The sequence below is a fragment of the Alexandromys fortis genome, unplaced genomic scaffold, assembly GCF_014885135.2.
Source record: "Alexandromys fortis isolate MF-2015 unplaced genomic scaffold, M_Fortis_MF-2015_v1.1 scaffold_98, whole genome shotgun sequence".
NCBI classification, from domain to species: Eukaryota; Metazoa; Chordata; class Mammalia; order Rodentia; family Cricetidae; genus Alexandromys; species Alexandromys fortis.
This window is the reverse complement of record NW_026068002.1, coordinates 1918660-1939815: the sequence shown is the minus strand read 5'-3', so window position 1 is coordinate 1939815 and position 21156 is coordinate 1918660. Positions and strand designations below refer to the sequence as shown.

Genomic DNA, 21156 nt, shown 5'->3' with positions numbered 1-21156 from the left:
TCAGAACATCTTGTTCTATTCTTGCCAAATGTGTGATGTTAGGAAATCCCCGCTCTTGGGGTGTGGTACGCACTCGTAGCCCCTTGGGATTCTGACTCATTCAAAGTAGAAATGATAGTAAGGCAGAGGAGGAGAGAGCTAAAAGGAAGCAAAGACAGCGTATTTAGACATCCAAGTTAACTACAGAAGTAGCGAACAATAGTTTAGAAAAGGTTGTGGCTAAACATGGCCAACATTCCCGGCCTGACTTATAAGTAACCATAGGAGCTGAGGCTGGGTCCCCAGAAGGAAGACTAAAGGTGATTGTTACATTGTTACATCATCATCTGCAACTTTTAGGCTTAACATTTTAATGTAAATAATTTTTGTTTTAGAAAAGACTCTGTGTAGATGTTAAAGTTAAAAATAAAGGGCCTTACATTTTGCAAAGCCAGTAGCCAATCTGATACTAAAGGAATCCTTGTTCTTTTGTACGACTGTTCAGGATGGAGAGACTGAGAATATGATGCCACTTCGTGGAACATGATGGGCTGGGTGAGAATGTTTCTGAGATGAGACACCGAAAGATCTCTCCCGCAGGCTGGGTTTCCTGCTTGGAAACACCCATGGGACCATCCTGTGCTTTTAAGCTGACTTTCCATTTTCTCTTACCTTTGTTAAAAAGTAAAACAAAATGAGGAAACAGCAAAAGAAACTAGAATTTAAGTTGATCTCCAGAATCTCCTACTAGTCACTAGTTCTTTAAAAATTGATCACCCACCCTCCATATTAATAAATATTACTAAACTGATTCAGTGCAGTCAAATGCCCTGCAAATACCACTGCTCATGCACAACAAGGCAAAAGTCCCAGTCATCCTTTGAGTGATTAGAGTTGTATTGCATTTGATGGAATACAAGAAAAATTCTGAGTTTCAGAAGTCGGTATCTTTTATACATTAGGAATCTAGTCAAGAAGCTATGTTCAAGCGATGCAGCGAGATTGAAAACAGATTTCCTGGGGAGTCCTCCACATGAGTGCTATTTAAAACTTGGTTTTGAAATTCGTCCAATCATTCAGGCTTAAACCATTTCTTTCTCCTAGCGAGTTTTGAGAATGTTTTGATCTTTCTCATTCCTATTGCCGGAAGATCAGTCCCGTGTACTCAGGACAGGGCCTGTTGAGTCTCACGAGCTATAATCTCTCCACCAGATTATTCTTTACCTAACGCAGCTTCCCTCACATGTGTTCTTTTGCAGGAACATCTAAGGATGAAGGAAAGACATGCTTTCGTGAGACTTTCTTTGCTGACATTTCAGCATCACTTGGAACATTTAGTCATCTCTGCTCTGACCTCAAATTTGCTTTTTTGTCCGGCAGTCTTAACAGCTTTTTTCCATGTCCATAGGAAGATCAACTCTTGCCATGCTCCACACTGGGCAGATGAACTCCCTGCTAGAGGAGGACAGGTTTTTTTTTTTTAGAGGACCACAGATCTTCCTGCTTCCCCACAGGGTACCACCAGGGTGAAGGTACAGGGTGTCGATTCTTAGATACTAACTTTGCTAGTTCTCATGCTCCCTTCCACACTTACTTCTAATGAGTTGGGCAAGGACTCAGATGAGAATCAACTGCAGCTATGATTATTTCTCACACCCAGTCAATCCTGGGAGCAAGCTCCCTTGGGCTGAGGGACACATCTTGGGTAGGAGGTCTTTGCTAGCTGTTCAGCAGCTGAAGGAATCGAGGGCTCTGGCTGAAGGGTGGCTGTAGATGTGATAATACAGCACTCAGGACAGGGGTCTGATGTGTATGCAAGAGACTTACATAGCTGGAGAAAAGGGATAGGGATCTTTCTGTTGGGAGGGGGAAATGAGATGTCCTTAAGAGCTCAGAAGACAGGCTCTAGAAAGGCATAGGAAAGTGGTCAGGACATGAAAAGAGGAGGAAGGAAAGGGGCTTGTTGAATGGTCTTGAATACTTCTTGAATCTTGTAAAATGTACTTTATCATATTCTGAACTAAGTATCCTGTTGTCAATATGTGACATATCTTACATGGTTTTCACTGATACAATGACACAGGACCCACTTGTAAACCTAGTGAATAATAATCTGGCTGAGGATCATTTTGTCACATTTGCTCTTACGTATTTTTATTTTCTGATGCTCATAGGAACATTAGGTGTTGTAATTTGAGTGGTGGGGCTGCGTCCCCGGCACCCGGCCGCCCACATGGTTAGCTTATGCCCCGAAATAATTACATGGAAACTGTATTCTTTTAAACACTGCCTGGCCCATTAGTTCCAGTCTCTTATTGGCTAGCTCTTACATATTGATCTAACCCATTTCTAATATCCCTGTAACACTACGAGGTGTCTTACCAGGGAAGATCTTAACCTGCGTCTGTGTCCGGTAGGAGAATCATGGCGACTCCTTGACTCAGCTTCTTCCTCCCAGCATTCTGTTCTGTTTACTCTGCCTACCTAATTTTATGTCCTATTAATGGGCCAAGGCAGTCTCTTTATTTAACCAATGAAATTAACACAAAACAGAAGACTCTCCCCCATCAATTAGGATAATTTTTTTTGACTTTCTGGACTTTGATTAACATGAGATAATAATCACCAGTCTGAAAATAAGGTAAAATCTATGTGCAGAGCAAGATTTAGGGCTCTGAAAGCCAGTTTGCTGGTGACATGTTCTCTATCTTTTTAGGACCATGTGCCACAGAGAGTCATGAGTCATTACAGAGGAAACACACCAGCTATCCCATTGACACCGACTTTTCAGTGAGTGTGAATACAGAACAGGGAAGCATCCTGTGAGGTTTGGACAATGGAAATTTGTTTCTAAGGTGACTGCTATCAAAACTGAAGGAGTGTGCTAATTTAATTAATTAATAAATAATTAATTTATTGGAATCCTTCACTTTGAAATGAGAATGAAAAGAGAAGTGGCCACAGGGCTTGCTTATGCATGAATAAAGAGACAGAGCCAGGCCTAACATTAATATATACTTATTCTGTATTAGGTGTCTGGGGCTCATTTTTGGGCTTTTTTTTTTTAATCTGCAGAACTGGGGAATTTCTATTAGTTAAAAAAAACTGAGTTTATTTTGAGGAATTGATTTTTTTTAAAGTCAAGTTTAGGGAAATTTATTTATTTATTTATTTAAGATTTCTGCCTCCTCCACGATTGCTCTTCGGGCTGACGAGGGAGGGGGACTTGACTGGGGGAGGGGGAGGGAATTGAGGAATTGATTTAAGACCAATTTATTTAAAGATGAAAAAGAATACAAGTAAGATTCAGTGTCTTGGTAATTCAGAATCAGGTCACTGCTTTATGGTGCATCATCCTCTGCAAGGCTTTGGGGTAGCAAATTCCCAGACAGCTCAGTGCATCCCTAGGCAGAGTGTAAGAATCACGTGGATCCAACACTGCACTCAAGCCCTTTCTGTGTTTATCTCAGAAGGCTTCATGAGGCTCAGAAGCACGTATCAAAAACAAACGCATCTTGCTTGGCTTGGAAGCAGGTGCTGTGCTGTCTGCGACTGGACAGACACACAGATACAAAACATTTGTCTGCCCTGAAGTCTGCTTACACATATGAGTTCCAGTTAGGACATATAAACAAGCATGATCTAATTGATACTGGCGATTAATCCCTGGTGATGACTGAGGCCAGCCAGAAAGCACATGTGGAAGACTTAACTGTCTCATTTTAAATTCAACATCTTGAGGGAAATAGAAATCCAGCATTGCCAAATGTCCTGATGTTTTTTTTTTTTTTTTTTTTTTTTTGACAGCCTCCAGAAAGCTAGAATTCTATCTATGTAAATGCACCTGACATAGATGTGTTCATATATAATTTTAAAAATACTCTGTGGAGATAAGACACAAGGGTTGGGTTTCGTCACTTCCCCGCATATTTGATGTAGCTAGAGTGATGAAAGAAGGGAGGAGTAAGGAGCCGGAGATGGTCCGGGGCCTGTTTCGAAGTCTTTTGCGAAAGAGATCTTCACTCTTTCTCGAGTATTTAAATTTCTTTTATAAACCATGTCAGGAGCAAAACGCAGTAAAACCCTTTGCCATACTAATAATTGTGGTGCAAAGACAGGATGGCATTAGCCTAGGTGGAGAGGCTTTACTGTGCTCATTTCCTGGGAACTCCTTGGAGGGCTCCTTCTCAGATCTGGGCGGCCACCTGTTGCCAACAGTTTCTGTAGAATACGGCTGGTAGCTGGTTGGAAAGAGCAGGAGGACTCGGACCTCGTAGGCAAGGCTGAGGGTAGAAACACATCAACAACACAATCTTCCTGGGTTTCCTCAGCAGCAATAACTCAGGCAGTTTAACAACTTAAGCGGAGGAAATTAAACATCAGACACCAAGCCAACAGGAGCCAGAATGGTACCGGATGCGACTTTTAGAGCCAGAGTTCAGCTTAACACTGGGTGGTTTTAAAGTAGTAGGCTGAATCTGAGTACAGAGAACTTAGATTTGACTTGAAAAGTCAGAGTTCTCACTCAAAATATCATCTTGTCCCTTCTGGGTTCATGAAATCTAAAGCTTTCTTCCAATGCCTATCTTCTCTGCTTGCTCTCTTGTGCTGACAATGGCTAATAAGACTAGTGTAGCCAAAGGCTGACGGAGCCCAACTATGATCCCCTTATTGAGCCACCCAAGACTCTGGAACAGCTGTCAGAGGCGACTGTATGCTGCTATTCACTAGCTTGCCTTCCCCAGCTGGAGGCAGGCCCACGGACTCCACTGCAGCTGAGGCCGGATGGGCATGTGGTCATAGGCTACGGAGTAAAACGGGTCAGTCACCACCAAACCTCACTGATGGTCATTCACAGTTTAAGAGAGGCACACTGGTGAGAATAGACATAGCGCTGCAACTGTAATGTGCCTTGAGTCTCGGGGACCATAACACTCACGACTGTTTCTCTCTGACAGTATGTGCACTAGGAGACTATGTGGGTATGTGCATGTCTGGCTCTGTGTGGTTACCTAAAGACCTGGCATGATTTTAGGTCCTTTCCTTTTTGATTAATTAAATTTATTTATTTATATTGAGCGCTACAATTTTCTCTGCTCTCCTCCCTGCCTCTCGCCTCCCCTTCAACCCTCTCCCGTGGTCCCCATGCTCCCAATTTACTCAGGAGATGATTTCAGGTTCTTTCTTTGTGTACTTTGAAGAGCTATTTCAGGGAAAGGATGAGGCACAGCTACCCACTGGATTTTCTGAGTCTAACTAAACTGATTTTGATCAGCGGTTCATATTTCCCCTTTCAGTGGTTACAGCAAATCACATGTCTGTGCTAACTCCAAATAGGCAGCAAAGTACAGCCCTACCACAAGTTTGTGAGGTACGGTAATAGAAGATGTGTGGATGGCCACCACAGTCATCAATATTCGGGTTCAGATTTCCTTCAAATCATTCTAATAGCCTATACTTAGAAATCTTCAATGGGTCTAATTCATCTTTAGAGGATCCTACAAGCTGAGGCTTGGGTCCATCGTTTGGTAAAGCATTAAAAGAATAGAGTTCGGATGGTTTGATAGTCATCCAATAAACCAGTCCCAGAAGTAACTTGACCACCTCTCCGGTGTTCATGCTGACTCCTCCCTTGCTAAATAGCTGGAGGTGACCTTAAACTTGCCATCCTCTGATCTGTGTCTCCTGCATGTTGGGATAGCAGATGTCACTGCCGTATCTGGTTTGTGCAATGTTGAGGCTTGAACCCAGGTCTTTGGGCAGGCCAAGCAAACACTCTACCACCCCCACTCTCGAAAGGAAATCAAGCACAAAGTAACTGTAATTTTATTTATATTAACAACAGCAAAATACTTTTATAATTTCACATACCATTGCTTTTAAAAGCACATATATTACAAATAAAGGAACTTCACAAACTTTAAAGATTAGTATTTATCAACACTTTTTTACACATACACAAATATTTTAATATAACATTATCTGAAACGTTACTCATATAATTTTAGTACTTTCATAAGTATCAACTAAAAACATTCTTCTGAAATTTGATAAAAACCATATATTTTACAATTTTCTATTTACATGTGAAATATGCTTAAATGTTACAAAACATTCATTTTGACCTTGAAAATATGTGTGCTAGGACCTGGGATTGAACAAATTATACCCAAGAGCAAACTCAATTTGCTTTTAAGCTGCACGTTCGTTGGAACGTGTTCAGTGTGTTTTGTGTGTTTGATCAATACCACTCAGAGGAAACAAAGGAATCCTAGGAAATGTGCAAATTCAGAGGCTGGCAAAATTCTCAAGCTAGCGAGGCAAACAAAAATATTAACACTGTAAAAACATCAAATAAATTAAATCTATCTTTTTTTCTTCCCCGAGATTAGCTGCAAAAGTTCAGAGAGTTCTCTGAGAGGTGCGTCGGATCCCCTAGGGCTCCTCTCAGACTTCAGCACTGGGTGAGATGGACACCAGAGGCACAGCCGGGGTCACCTTGCTAGTTGCACGCATGTAGGGGCGCTCCAGTCCGCGCTTTGCTGGGTCGTCCCTGCCCGTAATCTTCAAGCAAGACAGATACAACATATGCATATAAAATAAAAGAGATCAATTTTCATATCCTCAAACACAGAGTTAAAACCCTGAACAGTGACTCATTCCCAATGGGGTGTTAGTAAGTTTGGAAAATATCCTAGTCAAAGTAGTTCTGAGGGATATTTTCTTGGAAGCCCATATGCCGGTTGCCAATGGGGATGCTGAAAGCAGCTTCACTATATTCCTTGACTGTCAGATATGAATTTATAAATGTTTAAGTGGCTACAAATGTATTTGAGAAATCCCAGTGTCTCATTCTAGCTTAAAAATTTGTAATTTACATTGCTGACATTTACCCTAAAGGGGATGAACTCAAACGTTTGCATTAATGGGAGTATAATAAAATCAATATGACTAATCTGAAAATGATATCAATATATCTAAATGATATGGTGTTCAACTCTATCAAAATGATCATATGCAATCAGTAACCCACAGCCCCACAGAAACTGCAGATGTCACCTTTGAAGTTCATCTTTGTACAAAGAGATTTGATGAGTATTTTGAATTTCTAGTTGTGATTTCTTCACTTACCTCACACACTGTCACGCTGTGCTGATTTATATGTGTGTGATATTAGCTTCTCCTCTCCTCCAGGAGCTTGTTGCACTCAGCATGGGAGGGTCACGGGCTTGCAGCACACCCTCCTGAGGGCCAGCATTATGAGACCCTGCGCACATAATTTGGTTCTTTATGCGTTTAGCATGTGTCTGAGTCTCTAACAGCAAGATTGTGTTCACAGCTCGCTTTCTTGGCATCAGAGCAGAATGGCTCTGGTCCCAGGGCTGTGTTTTAAGTTGGATACTCATGACCACAGCTGACTTCATTCTGCCTCCATTCTTGCTCAGTGAAAACCCACTCCAAAAGAGCATCTTATATTTATTCTTCATTTGCATGCTGTGTGAATTCTATTGGCCCCAGCCAAAGAAAGTTCTTTATGGTTTTGGTTTTTTGGCTGTTTATGAAACAGTGTGAAATTCTGGCTGCTGATTAAAGAAATGGTTGCCTGCCACTACCAGTTCAAATTACTTGTTTCCCACGTCTCCATTTTACACACCAGCTTCACTCAATCTGGGGTTCTGTTTCCTCTCTTTCTTTTTAAAAAATGTGTGGGTGCACGTATGTGCACGGGTGCACACATGACACAGTGCGTGTGTGAAAGCCAGAAGGCAGCCGTGGAAGTCAGGTTCTACCATTTTGGCCCCAGAGGCAGACTTGGGGGCAAGACACCTCCTCACCCAGTGAGCCATCCCACTGGCTTCCACTTATTTTCTTCTTAAGGGAAACCTCACTTATCTTACACTGGTCTGAAGCTCACCGCGTAGCTGATGATAATACTGAACTACTCTGGTCCTCGCAGTTGAGATTACGGGTGTGTGTTATGTTCATGGTCCAATTTTCCCTTATGTTGAGGGTTTTCCCTTAATGAATTTTTTTTAAGCTAAGACTTTTCTTGGCCCCATGTGGGTGCATATGGCGTAATTAATTTTGTGTTTCTATTTCTAAGTCAGTTGATTCTAATTGCTTCTGATTTTCAAAGCTCAGCTGGTAAGTTCTCTCACCACTTAATATCCGTGGACCTTCTTCTGGAGGATACACGTTCACACTCAGACAAAGGGAGACAGTCCCGCATCTAGTCACCTGTGTGACCAGGCCCTGTTATAAGCTCAGGACCAGCAGAAAGGCCACCTTTCCTTCCAACAGACCTATTTCTTTTACTGACTATGAGCGGTGAGACCCACAGGTTTTACTCTTTGATCATTTCCAGGAAGCAGAGAGCCAATGTTTACTTCTTTTGTTACAGGTTTCTTTTACAAAAAAAAAAAAAAAATTCTCTCCTCTTCACTAACTGGTCTTTGTAATTTTTTTTTTCATATTTTCAAGTATCATGAGAACCCTTCAGTTTTAGAAGGTAAAGGAGCATGGGCTTTTTTCTTTCAAAGCCAAGCTGTTAATATGATATGTCTTAGAGCGGCAATGAGGACTTAGAGAAGCTGAGCCACAAAAGCTGATGGGGCGAAGGACTGGTGAGGAGGAGGTGGGTGGACATAAGGCTGCAGGACAGGAGAGATGTACGGCAAGAAGAACATACCACTTTTGCTCACAGTACTGAGAGAAATGCTAGACACAGAGGAGCAGAAGCTGTAGAGACACGGACCTCGACAGAGCTGCCGGAAAAAAAAAGAGAGAAACATTTCTGCCAGACGTTTCAAGGCCAGGCGTGATTTACAGTGAGAGGAAAGTATGGCTTCACCGTGGTTACCAACTTTGACATGCATTCTCTTCATTTTAATCCCAGATTTAGTAATGCCTCTCCTATGTGCTCAAGCCCCCTCTGGAGTATTTAACTACCATCTCCCCTCAGAAATCTCAAACTGACATGATCTCTGTTGGGAATTCTATCTATGGAGATTCATTCTTTCCGTCATAAGCCAACTTACCATTTTGTCTCCTTAAGCTACTGTGGAGACCTAAAAGGGCCGGTGATGAGGCCAGGAAAGAAAGACTGTATGCTACAAGCAATTAAAATCACAGTTCCAGTGTTTGACCTGCTCTGTGGTAATGATCATTACCACATTAGATCATTAGGGAGAGGGGAGGGACCGGATATGAAACCAGCAGTAACATAGTACTGGGAAGGTTACAGGAGGTGAGGTACCCAAGTAGAGTGTGAGGGAAGATGACGTTGCAAAGCAGGCTAGGTAGGGTCGCTTGACTTACAACTGAGTTCTTTTAGCTATTCCAAAATACTGACGTTATTGAATGTTCATAGTTCATGCAAGCCATGCAGAATGTGGTGAATACATACCCAGGATGATTAATGACTTGATCATGGAGTAGAGTTTGATATATATCATATTATCACACACACACACACACACACACACACACACACACACACACCCTTTTCTCCTAATTGTGAACCTCTGCTTCTGCCAAGGAAGTCTTGAGGTAAAAGGCCCATGAGAAATCCTGAGGTTCTCTCTGAGCACAGTGCAAATCTCCTTCTGGCAAAATGTGAAATGTCTTCCCATATCCTAAGTATTGTGACATCCTCACAATACCTGTTGGCAGCGGGCCAAAATGGGGATTCCTACCTTGTGTTTCTCAGTGTCTGAACAGACCCGAATATTCTAGAGTCAACAGACTGTATGGCTTGGGTAAATACCTCTAGAATTGTGGAGAGCATTTCAGTTCTATTCTTTCTTCTGTAGGTGTTTCTGTGCTTTGAGATAAGAACTGTTTACGGGGGAGAAAACAACTCAGCATCATAGTGTTGAGGTACAGAATAGTGACTTTTGGGAAGTGGAAAAATACAAGATCTCCTGAGTAAATTGGGAGCATGGGGACCTTAGGAGAGGGTTGAAGGGGAGAGGAGAGGCAGGGAGGGGAGCAGAGAAAAATGTAGAGCTCAATAAAAATCAATTTAAAGAAAGAATAGTGACTTTTGCAGTAAGGAAAGAGTCTTCAGTTCCTCTAGTAATGGCCAGGGACTGTGGGTCACACCAAGGGACGCTCACCTGCTCATTCATGATGGCCGACAGTTCACTGAGCATGTCCTTATAATGGGACCTCAGTTCTTCCTGGTACTCCAGCTGGTCCTCCTTGATGAGACGCTCATTCACATCCAGAGCCTGCCCACACGCATCTGCGAATTGCCTTTAATGACAGCATTGGGCAAATTAAAAACCCGTTACGGGAAGAGGTATTGAGTTCAGGGACTTGGGTCCAAGGCTGGGCTATGGATACTCTGTCACCTTGAAGAGGGTTAATCGTGCGGCTTTCCTAGGGGTTTCGTGCCTCTCTGTGTGAGGTAGTTAGAAGAACATTTCAACAAAGCGAACCTTACCTGAATATTTCCTTCAATAGCTTTACTTGGTTGTCAGGGTATTTCTTAGCATTTGTCTCTTCAAGAAAAGCTCGGGCATAAGCCATTGGCCCAGCATTGACCTGTGGGGAGAAGAGACTAGGCTGAGGCTGACTCCTCCTCTCTCTGGAGTTTTCTCCATGGTAAGGGAGGTCCAGTCCTCTGACCTATCACATGGAACCCTGGCACTGTCCCACCACAGTGTGATCCACCACTTTCTATACTCGCTGTACCTGCTGTTGTTTTAGGGGTCAGCAGCCACACTGGAATCCGGCCTTCCTTGTTACCCTTGCCAAAATCAGTCATATGTCACCCTACAATGTGACAGCTTCCTCTGAGCAGAGAGCTCCAGGGACACAGCTTTTGTGAGCTGTCAGCAGTGTTGGGGGCATTCAGTGATGCAGCCATGTCTGAGTCAACCCAGCTTCTCTAAGTAACTCCTTAGCCACACTCCAGTAGGCAATCCAAAGACACGTCCTGGTTAACTAGGCTGGACTTTGCTCGGATCGCCACTAGCTTTGCCACTGGTTCCCTGTCTGGGATGAGCAGATGTTTGTACGTTGCCTCCCCAGGAAGAAGGCACACAACACGACTCCTCTTGCCACTTGCTATCTTCACATACTGCGTGATCGCCCTTTCTATAACAATTTTGAAAAAAAAAAAAGTCCTTCATTGCAAACCCTTCCACTGAAGCTAAATTTAATGTTTGTGACATCCAGTGTTTGAGGTGCCCATTCGTTTTCTTTTCTATTGGCATGAAAGTAAACACATAGTCGTGACGAAAAGACATTCCACAGAGGTAGCGGTGTGTGCACCGCCCTGGCAATCTGTGTTCCTCTGTACTCTACTTGAAAGCCTTGCTAAGGTCTGGGCCAAGGAAGCATCCATCAGAGCTGCTGCATGAATGCACACCAAGCTGTTTGCTTTTTAGTTGTTGTTGTTGTTATTGGTTTGCAGTTCTGGAGGCTGAATCTGGAACCTTGCATACGATATACAAAAGCATGCGTGCGCGTGCGCGCGCACACACACACACACACACACACACACACACACACACGCTCTACCACTGAGATACACCCCCAGCCCTGCAATACCAGCTTCTGTTCCCACTCAGGCACAAACACTATGCTTGTGAAGAAGCTCATTTTTCTTCACGCATACAAACCTGTTAGTGTGGCTATGGTGTTTGGAAACTGTGATGGATAGTTTTAATTTTCAACCAGAAACGGCCTAGAATAATCGGGGAAAGAATCTCAGTGAAGGAATCGCCTCCATTGGGTTGGCCTGTGGGCGTGTCTGTCAGCGATTGCCTTCCACGAGTTAATTCACGTGGGAAGACTCAGTCTACAGTTGGCAGCTTGATTCCCTAGGCAGGGGTTCCCAACATGTGTGACAGTGGAGAAGTCAAGCCCAGTAAGTGTGCAAGCGTGCAAGTGAGCAAAAGTCAGCAAGTGTGGACTCAGTTCTCTCTGCTCTTGACTGTAGAAGGGATGTGACTAGCCATTCAATGCCTTCGCCATGACTTTTCACAATGGTAGACTATTACCAGGATTGTAAACCTGGGCTATTGTGCAGCAGCAGAAATAAAATGGTAACAGGATGGGAGCGAATGCTGCACCAGAGTCAGGTGGGTGCAGGGTACACAGCCACTGGTGCTACATCCCCTCTGGCTCTCCAAGCCCATCCTCCACTTAGCTTTGTGCCCAGGCCTGCTGACCTCTCTTGACTTCACGCTGAGTATGCACGTATCTATTTTAGTCTTTTGGAGTCAGCCAGCGGGGACACAGACAAGACTTGAGCATATCACGATGAGCAGCTGTGATTTTTTTTTCTTCTGTTACAGATTCAACAGATCAAAAAGCAGGGAAAGACATTGCTACTGGTTTGGTTTTGTTTAAGACTTTATCTTCTTTCTCTTTAAATATTTTTAAACGTCTTGTTTTTTGACATATTTATTAGATTTATTGATATTCTCTCTCTCTCTCTCTCTCTCTCTCTCTCTCTCTCTCTCTCTCTCTCTCTCTCTCTCTCTGTCTTTCCCTAAGTTCCTCAATGCATACATGGAGGTCAGAGGACAATTTGTGGGAGTCAGTTATCTTTAACACTGTAGGTTCCCGAGATCTAACTCAGGTCTCCCATCTTGGCAGCAAACGCCTTTATTAACTGAGCTATTTTGAAGTTCCTCTTTTTTTACGTCCCCCCACAGCCCATGCATGTTTGAATGTGTGTCTCTGTGCACAGGAAGAGATCAGAGGAGACATAAGGTGCCCCATTCTCTCATTCTCTGCCTTACTCACTTTAGAAGGGTATCCCACTAAACCTGGATTGAGGCTGCTAACTAGGAAGCTCCAGAACCCCCACCCCCAATCTCCATCTCCTAGCCCCTATCTCTGGGGTTACAGGTGTGCATATAGTCACACCAAGATGTTTTTTTTTTTTGATTTTGGATATTTGAATGCAGGTCCTCAAGCTTGCACAATGCCCTTATTTATTGGGCCATCTTCCCAGCCCTGAGACATTAATACTTTGCTCAATGTGGGCTTTTCAAATTAATTTTCACTTTTAAAAATAGCACTTTAAGATAGTATTTTATCTTAATTACTAATTAAAATCTATGCCTATGATGAGAGCCTTACCATGCCCTCCCCCGCCCGGTGTGGGACAGGTTGGAATACAATCTTAGCATCCTCCTCGGAGTACCCCAAAAGAGGCCATGCCTGTCCCTTACTAGTGGACCCTTCCCTTACTTTGTTTCGACCAAGCCTCCTACGCTAGCTTCTTTGGTTTTAAGGGTATATGTTCAGCAGGGTGTGACTAGCAGCTATACATGCCCCTTCTTCAGGGGCTCCCACCCTTCTGTAGACTTTATTTTATTCTCCCCATCACCCACTATTCACCACATCTGCTTCATGTCACAGCTCTCAGCCCGTAAGCACTAATGCTTTTGTGAACCACTAAACATTCTTCATTCTTAAAAAAAATATTTTAGAACAGATAACTTTCATCACAACAGTTATGTATGGAGTGCAATATTTATAAATTGGTTAATTCATTTGTTAAGGTATATGATATGGGAGGGTTAGATAGAAGAAACTTTCCATTATCCAAACTTAGTTGTTTCTATGGATGTTTTAGATTTTTCTGGTGGTTTCATACATTTATATAATGAATTTTAGGCATTTTCACATACCCCACCCTATCTCACCTATCTTTCTCTTCCACTTGAATTTTCTTCTTGAAAGTACCCTGATTCTATTATTATTATTATTATTAAAATTGATTCATTTATTTCACATCTGATTGCCTTTTCCTCTCTCTCCTTTCTTACCATTCTCTACTTATTACCTCCCCTTGCCTCCCAATCTACTCTTGTTCCTGTTCAGAAAGGAACAGTTCCCCATAGATGTCAACAAAGCAGGGCATATCAGGTTGAAGAAGGACTAAACTCCTATCCTTGTATTAAGGCTGGGTGTGCCACCTAGTAGGAAGAATAGGTCCCAATGACTGAGAGATACTTAAAGAAATTGTTCAACATCTTTAGCCATCAGGGAAATACAAATAAAAGTGACTCTGAGATTCCATCTTACACCAGTCAAAATGGCTCAGATCAAAAACACTAATGACAAGCCGGGCGATGGTGGCACACGCCTTTAATCCCAGCACTCGGGAGGCAGAGGCAGGCGGATCTCTGTGAGTTCGAGACCAGCCTGGTCTACAGAGCTAGTGCCAGGTCAGGCTCCAAAGCCACAGAGAAACCCTGTCTCGAAAAACCAAAAAAAAAAAAAAAAAAAAAAAAAAAAAAAAAAACAAAAACACTAATGACAGTTTTTGTTGGAGAGGATGTGGAGCAAGGGAAACACTCCTCCACTGCTGGTGGGAGTGCAAACTTGTATAGCCACTTTGAAAATAAATATGAAATTTTCTCAGAAAATTGGGAATTAATCTACCTCAAGACCCAGCTCTATACTTGGGCATCCCAAAGAATGCTCAATCGCACCACAAGGACACTCGCTCAGTTATCTTCACAGTAGCGTTATTCATAATATCCAGAACCTAAAAACAACCTAGATGCCCCTCAGCTGAAGAACGGATAAAGAAAATGTGGTACATTTACAGAATGGAGTATTACTCCTGCTTCACTTTTAAACTTTGAATTTTTATTCTCTGAAAATTTTATACATAAGTACACTGCACTGTCCTCACGTCCACTCCCAACCTAGAGTCTCCCCTGCCCCTCTGGAATTAATGACCTCTTCTGTATTATCATTGTTTTGTGCACACTCACCCCCACACAAACAACCTCCTGAACCCGATTAGTGTTGCCCATATGTACATGGATTCAGGGCTCATGACTGCCTTTAGTTCTTCAGCTAGAAGTGGGGCCTTATGAATTTTTGCCCCATCCATGCAGGCATTAATCTGGTTTTAAAGGTGCAGAGAAGAAAAGCCTTAGGTAGTTCCTGTTGTCAACTGACAGAACCCGGAATCACCCAAGAGATAGATTTCTGGGTATGTCTGTGAGGGATTTTCAAGATGAACTGAACTGGAATGGGGAGACTTACCTTAAATGTATGGGACAATATTTCGTGGCTGCATAGAAATGATTTTTATTTCAGCATTCTTTTGTTCCCCCTAACTGTGGGTGCATTGTGGCCAGCCACTTCATGTTCCTGCCATCTTACTGACTGTACCCACAAACTATGATCGAGACAGCCAACCCCACCCCTTAAGTTGTTTAACCTTGGGTATTTGTTCACAATGGTGGGGAAAGTAACTAATATGGATAGGCCACAAACAGCCAGAATGTTTCTTATATACTTAAAAAAAATTCTCGGAGCATTTTATAGCAAGCTTCACTGGAATTTGTGAGTCTTTGCTCTGGGATTGATTACTGACCTTCACGCTGACACTGCCTTGCAGTTTGAGCTGTAGCCTGATCATGTCCACCTCATCTGTAGTGCACAGCTGATTAAGCTCAGAGACCTTTTTGGACATCTCATCAATCGCGACTTCAATGGGATTCAGTTCTGTACTCGACTGGCTGATGACCTGGATCCGCTTCTTCACGTAGGGAAACAAGTGGCTGGCTGCACGGAAGCCACACAAAGATTTATGAAGGGTCGAAGAAAAGTCCCAGGTTCCCATGAGGGTCTTCAGGATTTTGTATTGTCTCCAGCTACTTCTGGTGTCCCTTCCGACCCGCACAAGCTCACCCCAACCTTCTCAGGGCTGTACTAAGATGGCCAGAGCAGCCAAACCCTGAAAGGATTGCAGTAGGCGCTGAAACTTGCCACCCCCGTAATGAGATCCACGCAGAGCTCCAGTAATGGCTTTCCACTATAGAGAAGAGCAAACAGGAGCTTGGTTCTCGGTGTGTTTACCACTAACCCCTCGGTCAGCTTCCTGAAAGTGAATGAATGCTTGTCATAGTTTAGAAGTCGGGGCCATTCTTGGTGGTTCAGTTCAAAACTGGGGTCTCTCAAGGTAGTTGGGTGTCTTCCTCCAGAGGGCCTTCACCCAATTCTTTCTGTGAGCTTTAGCGTCCTAGACCTATCAATGCCCCTACATTAAAAAATTAATTTTTTTAATGTTGTCTTTATTGGAAATTCTTTTTTACTTTGGTCTTTGTTCTACCCCACCATTAGCACCACGGGAGCTTGGTTGTATTTCATTTAGTTGAATTGCCAGGATCCTGGGGAGATCCAACATCAAGTAAGTACACAGTGTCTGTTAACAAAGGAGAGGTGACTACTTCACAGGACAGATACAGAGAGCATAAAACAAGGTGTTCAAGTCCAACCTTATTCTAGAGAAGAGCTGGAATCTTACAGAGGGGAGAGTTTTACCCTCAAGCCTAACATGCCAATAGCTGCTAACTCAGAAGCAGATAAGGGTGGATTCGGGGAGAGGAAGGGAGCATTTGGTGTCCATGTCTTTATCATGGTGTGACACCATGACACTTGTGAATATTCCCGCTCAAGGGAAAGGATTGCATTGGCAGTGTCTCTCCAAGGTTCCGAGGCCCCATTTTTTAAAAATTTTGTTGTCATTTTGAGGTGCAATCCGACTATGTAGCCCAGGTTGGCTCTGAGCCTTGGCTCCTCCCCACTACTGGAATCAGAGTTGCTCACAACCACAGCTGGCTATGGAGTTTCCTGTTAGCAGAACCTAAAGAGGGGCAAAACTCCTGATCCCCCAAACAGCTCTAGGTCAATGCATTTCGGGAACTTGCCTGCAGGGTTGAAGTCACCACATAGGTATGTACTTGCATGCAGTCTTCCTTGTTTTTGTTACAGGGCCTTTGATGAGATGGGAGCATGGGGGCTCTCTGATCAGGCTACACTGACTGGCCAGGAAGCCCTAGGGATCCACCTGTCTCTGCCTGCCCAGTGTTGGGATTACCAATACATGCCTGCATGCTTGGATTTTGTGGTGAGCTCTAGAATGGAACTCATGTTTTTATGGTTATACAACAAGCATTTCACTAACTATGCTGTCTTGCTGACCACTGCAGCCACACTTGACTTAGGGAATCTAGCCTTGGCCCTAGGTGGGGAAGGTTTCATCCTGCACTTACTGGTCAAGACCGTCCTCCGTTTGCACTGCTCCGCCACTCCACCATGCTTCTTTCCTGACAGAGTGAAGGGTGTCTCGAATACAAAGCGGTTGATGTTGTGATGCATTTCGAAATCTGTCTTCCGGTCGTCTATTTCCTTTTCTTCAAAGAATGGCGTCACATAGGTCACCTGAATATAGGCATACTTGGGGTCCAGGTCCTTGGGGTTTACCTGTGTAAACAGTAAGGGTACCGCAAGAGTGGTGAGCTGCAGGTGATTTATGAGTTCCCTTGCTGCCTCCTGGTGGATAAAAAGCACTTTGTGCTCTGTAGACCACAGAAGACTAGATGACTGGCAGCGGGTAAGAAGCCTGGCTCTGGTTGTCAACAGGACTTAGAGCTAGTTCACCAAGCTGGAGCCAGATCGCCTTGTGGATCTTTTCAACACAGATTCCTGGGTAGGGCACCATTTAAACTTTTATTCTCTATCCCTTCTGTAACGAGTCACCCGTTGTGCAAAGTGAAAGTTTCTTGGAAGCAGAAACACCTCTCTTTGTTCCTTTGTGGTGTCGCCATGTCCCTAGACTGGTACCATTGGCTTTGGACTGGCAATGTGGAAGAAGGCTCCTTGTCTCCCTTAGCAGACTACCTGACTGCCTGTTAAACGACTGCAACTTTTTGTATTTTCATTATTGTTGTGTGTGTTGCATATGTGCTTTAGTCATGAACATTGGTGCATGTGTATGGGTGTGCATGCATGTGTGGAGGCCTGGAATCATCCTCTTTAGTTCTTTCATCTTATCTATTGAGGCAGGGTGTCTCAGTAAAACTAGTCTTGCATTTCAGTTCACTCTAGGGAATTCTAGGCATCTGCCCTTGGAGGCGGGGATTGCAGGTGGCCCACCATGCCCAGCTGGCATTTACATGGGTTTCTGAGGATTTGAACTCAGGTTCTCATGTTTGGGTGGTACTTGCTTTAATTAGCTTTACTGAAGAGCCACTTCCCCAGCCCCAAGTTTTTGTATTTGCCATATCTCAAATCCTTATCAGCAATAATCCATTCTACCCAACTTCTTTGGCAAGCTGCTTTGGTTCCTAGGCTTATTAATAGGAAGGAAACAAACTGGACAGCTCAGGGAAATCTGAGGAAACTTCTCTGGCTCCCCTTTGGGTTTAGGAAGGATGTTTCTCGAAGACATCTTGAATTTTAAACCTGTTTTTAATCTTCTTCATATTTCTATCCTTCTACTTCTTACCCAATTCTAGAAATTTCAGGAAACTTTGAATATGGCTAGAGAATGGTAATACATGAGGAAGTTGGGAGTAGTTTAATGAGAAGATACATTGCTTCCTGCAGCCAAGAAGAGGTTCTTTGGATTCTCTCAACTTCATACCATGTGATTGCAAGTGTGACTCTCTTAGGCGGGACAGCTCTCGCAGAATGGTGTGGCTTTCAAAGACCTCCCTGACTGGGTAAACAAATATGTCCTACTTGGTTTTCCTCCAGCTCTGCTTTTGAGCTCAGCCACTTTAACATTTTAGCAGCTATCCAAGTGCAAATGGTAGACATGGAAGCAGAAATGCAAAAGCAGGAGACGTGCTAAATTAAAGTACTCAGTTGAAAAAATGTCTAACAGTGCCGGAGAGTGGGCCCTGTGGTTAAGAGTGCTTACTGCTTTTGCAGAGGACCCGGAATTGTTAGCAGCACCCCCATGGTAGCTCTTATAACCACTTGGAACTTCAGTCCAGAGGACCCAGCGCCCTCTCTGGACATCTGTGAGCACTTGCACAAACCTAGTGTTCATAAATTCAGGTAGATACAGGCACATAAAAACAAACAAACAAACAAACAAACAAACACACCTCCCTCTACCTCACTGGCCAGCCAATAGGCAAAATGTCTAATACTTTGGGTGGTTCATTTTGCATGGTCAGCTAGGAAATTAAAACACTCACTAGAAGATAAAAAGGTTGAAGTCAAGTCCCATCGCACACTGTTCCCTACCTTATTGGAGTCCTGGATTATCTTCACATTGTCTGCTCCGAATTTGTCTGCATAGAGCTTGAGGAGTCTTTGGGAAATCTCCGAGAGACCTGTCAACTTAGGCTCTTTGTAGATGTACTCTTTGCCCTCTTCCTCCTCGAAGAATCCCTGGGGGAGATACACAGCGAGCCACCTGCTTTATTAGAGAACTCTTGTGACGAATCAAAGCAAGACAAAAAGCCATATGCTTACAAAAAGTGTTCAGTTTTTCAGGTGTCTGAAGCCATTAATTAGGAGCCTATGAAGTTCAAATCAGAAAAGAAGATGCAAAGAAAATAGAATACTGTGTCATAAACAGTTAATAAACAGACACTCCCCAGTGAGACAAAGGAATGTCAGCGCAGATCCTATACATATCTTCTCTTCTTGTAGAAATCAGGAAGTATTTGCTTGCATATAAATTGGAGGAAGAATGCCCTCTTGTGGTAGTCTTAAGTAGAACACAAAATTTTAAGTAATGTTTGGCATTTTTTTTAAAGCACATTCATTATCATTTAAGTGAAGTCTTCTATGAATCTTTAAAAACAGCACAGGCGACACCACATGGCATGCAAGGGTATCTAAGCATGTTTCCACTTCGTCTGGGGTGAAGACCTGTGACACTTTATTGTTATAGTGACAGAAATTGCCCATGATGAGCTCCAGTGACAGCTATTTTAAAAAGTCCACATCAATTTGTCTTCAAAGACTTTAAGGTACAAGCTAGCCATAAGTAACTTAATCACCAATCACCCAGTTTTTAAATTCTTGAAAGGCTGGACTTTACAGGACTAAAAATAACACCCAGGCCATCATTTTTATTCCATCAGATCCCACTGGGTTTTAGCCTTCATAAATCTGTCTGTTTTGAAGCCAGGGAAAAAGAAGATCTTATTATCTGCAGATAACTAAGTGAGAAATTCCTTATAATTCATTCTCTTTGAAGAATCAGGAGCATGTCTCCTCCTGACCCTGTGGAATAGGTGTGGGCTCAGAATACCAGATGAGCTCAGTGAGAAGAACCTACATTATCTGTTTCTTCTGATTGCGGGGTTTGTCTACAAAGAAATAGATTTTGAAGTTTGTAAAACTACCGAGTCCAACAAGAGATAGCATTATTTAAAAAACAAAACAAAACAAAACCCAAAAACTTGTTTTTGAGGGATGGGGGAGATGGCTCAGTGGTTATGCATTTGGCAGCATGTGTAAAGACTGGGATTTCAATCCTTCAAACCCAGGACTTGGGACTGCCTTCCTAGAATTCTAACCCCAGAAGACGGAGGCGGAGAAGCCTCCAAGTAAGCTGGTTAAGGAAACTAGCCACGCCAATGGTCTCTGGGGTTGACTGAGAGACTCCGCCCCATTGGATGAAATGGAGGAGTGATCACGCATGAGTCTCTCTCCAGTCTCTACGTGCATGAGTACTCTGTGCACATAGACCCCTACACATGTGTGCCCATACATGTGCAAACATGCAGCCACACACTTCAACATACATATGCATGGCACACACATACAAATGGAAGGAAGGAAAAATTATTTTTGACTAAAATGTTCGTTACTTGTGAAAGATTATGGGCAAATGTCCTAATGCAGCCTTTTTTTTATGGATGGTGAGACGTGATCTAAAACGATTAAGCTCACAACTGTCTGGTGTTGAACACTTGCACAGCCCTTGTTCTCAACAGCTCATTATGCATCATAGAGGGCTATGGGCTTGCAGAAGCCAATGCCCAGGATCCATGTCCCAGCTCTCTTCCTGTCAAGCAGGCACTGCCTAACCTCTTGTCCATCTTCCTAATTTCAGCACATGAAGCAATGCATGTCCAGCTTCTGACACATTGTCTGGCCTTTAGGAAGGGGAGGGGTCACTGTATCTTCCCAATGAATAAATAGATGAATAAAATTGTTTTTGGAAAATGTATGCCTCACAAAGGTATAAATATAATTGGCGAATGTCCCCTGGCTCTTTATGAAAAAGCTAAGCTTGAATAATCCTTTTGATAAATGTGCAAATGCAAGAAGCTGATTTTTAATACTTTTGCCCCTGCCCTGACCCTGAACTTCTAGAAGGGGGGGGGCTATGATGTGGAGAGCACAGAAAGCTGAAAAGCTGTTCCCAGACACTCCCTT

General features: G+C 43.2%; 1 protein-coding gene across 14 annotated transcripts in view; it reads right to left on the bottom strand.

Annotated features, from left to right (window-relative positions):
• Nucleotides 1-5789: 5789 nt before the first annotated feature.
• Dock10 (dedicator of cytokinesis 10) overlaps nt 5790-21156 on the bottom strand; it is a 251970-nt gene continuing 236603 nt past the window's right edge. For 8 of the 14 annotated variants that reach the window (XM_050161078.1, XM_050161079.1, XM_050161077.1 and 5 more), the window contains exons 51-56: nt 19006-19152; nt 17022-17232; nt 15341-15531; nt 10427-10527; nt 10098-10236; nt 5790-8744 (exon numbers count right to left, since the gene is read on the bottom strand). In XM_050161078.1, the coding sequence (XP_050017035.1) occupies nt 8562-8744; nt 10098-10236; nt 10427-10527; nt 15341-15531; nt 17022-17232; nt 19006-19152 (972 nt within the window). In that variant the 3' untranslated portion in view covers nt 5790-8561. Of the gene's footprint in view, nt 9817-10097; nt 10237-10426; nt 10528-15340; nt 15532-17021; nt 17233-19005; nt 19153-21156 lie in introns of all 14 variants that reach the window. The other 6 variants (XM_050161085.1, XM_050161081.1, XM_050161087.1 and 3 more) reach the window with 3 other exon arrangements.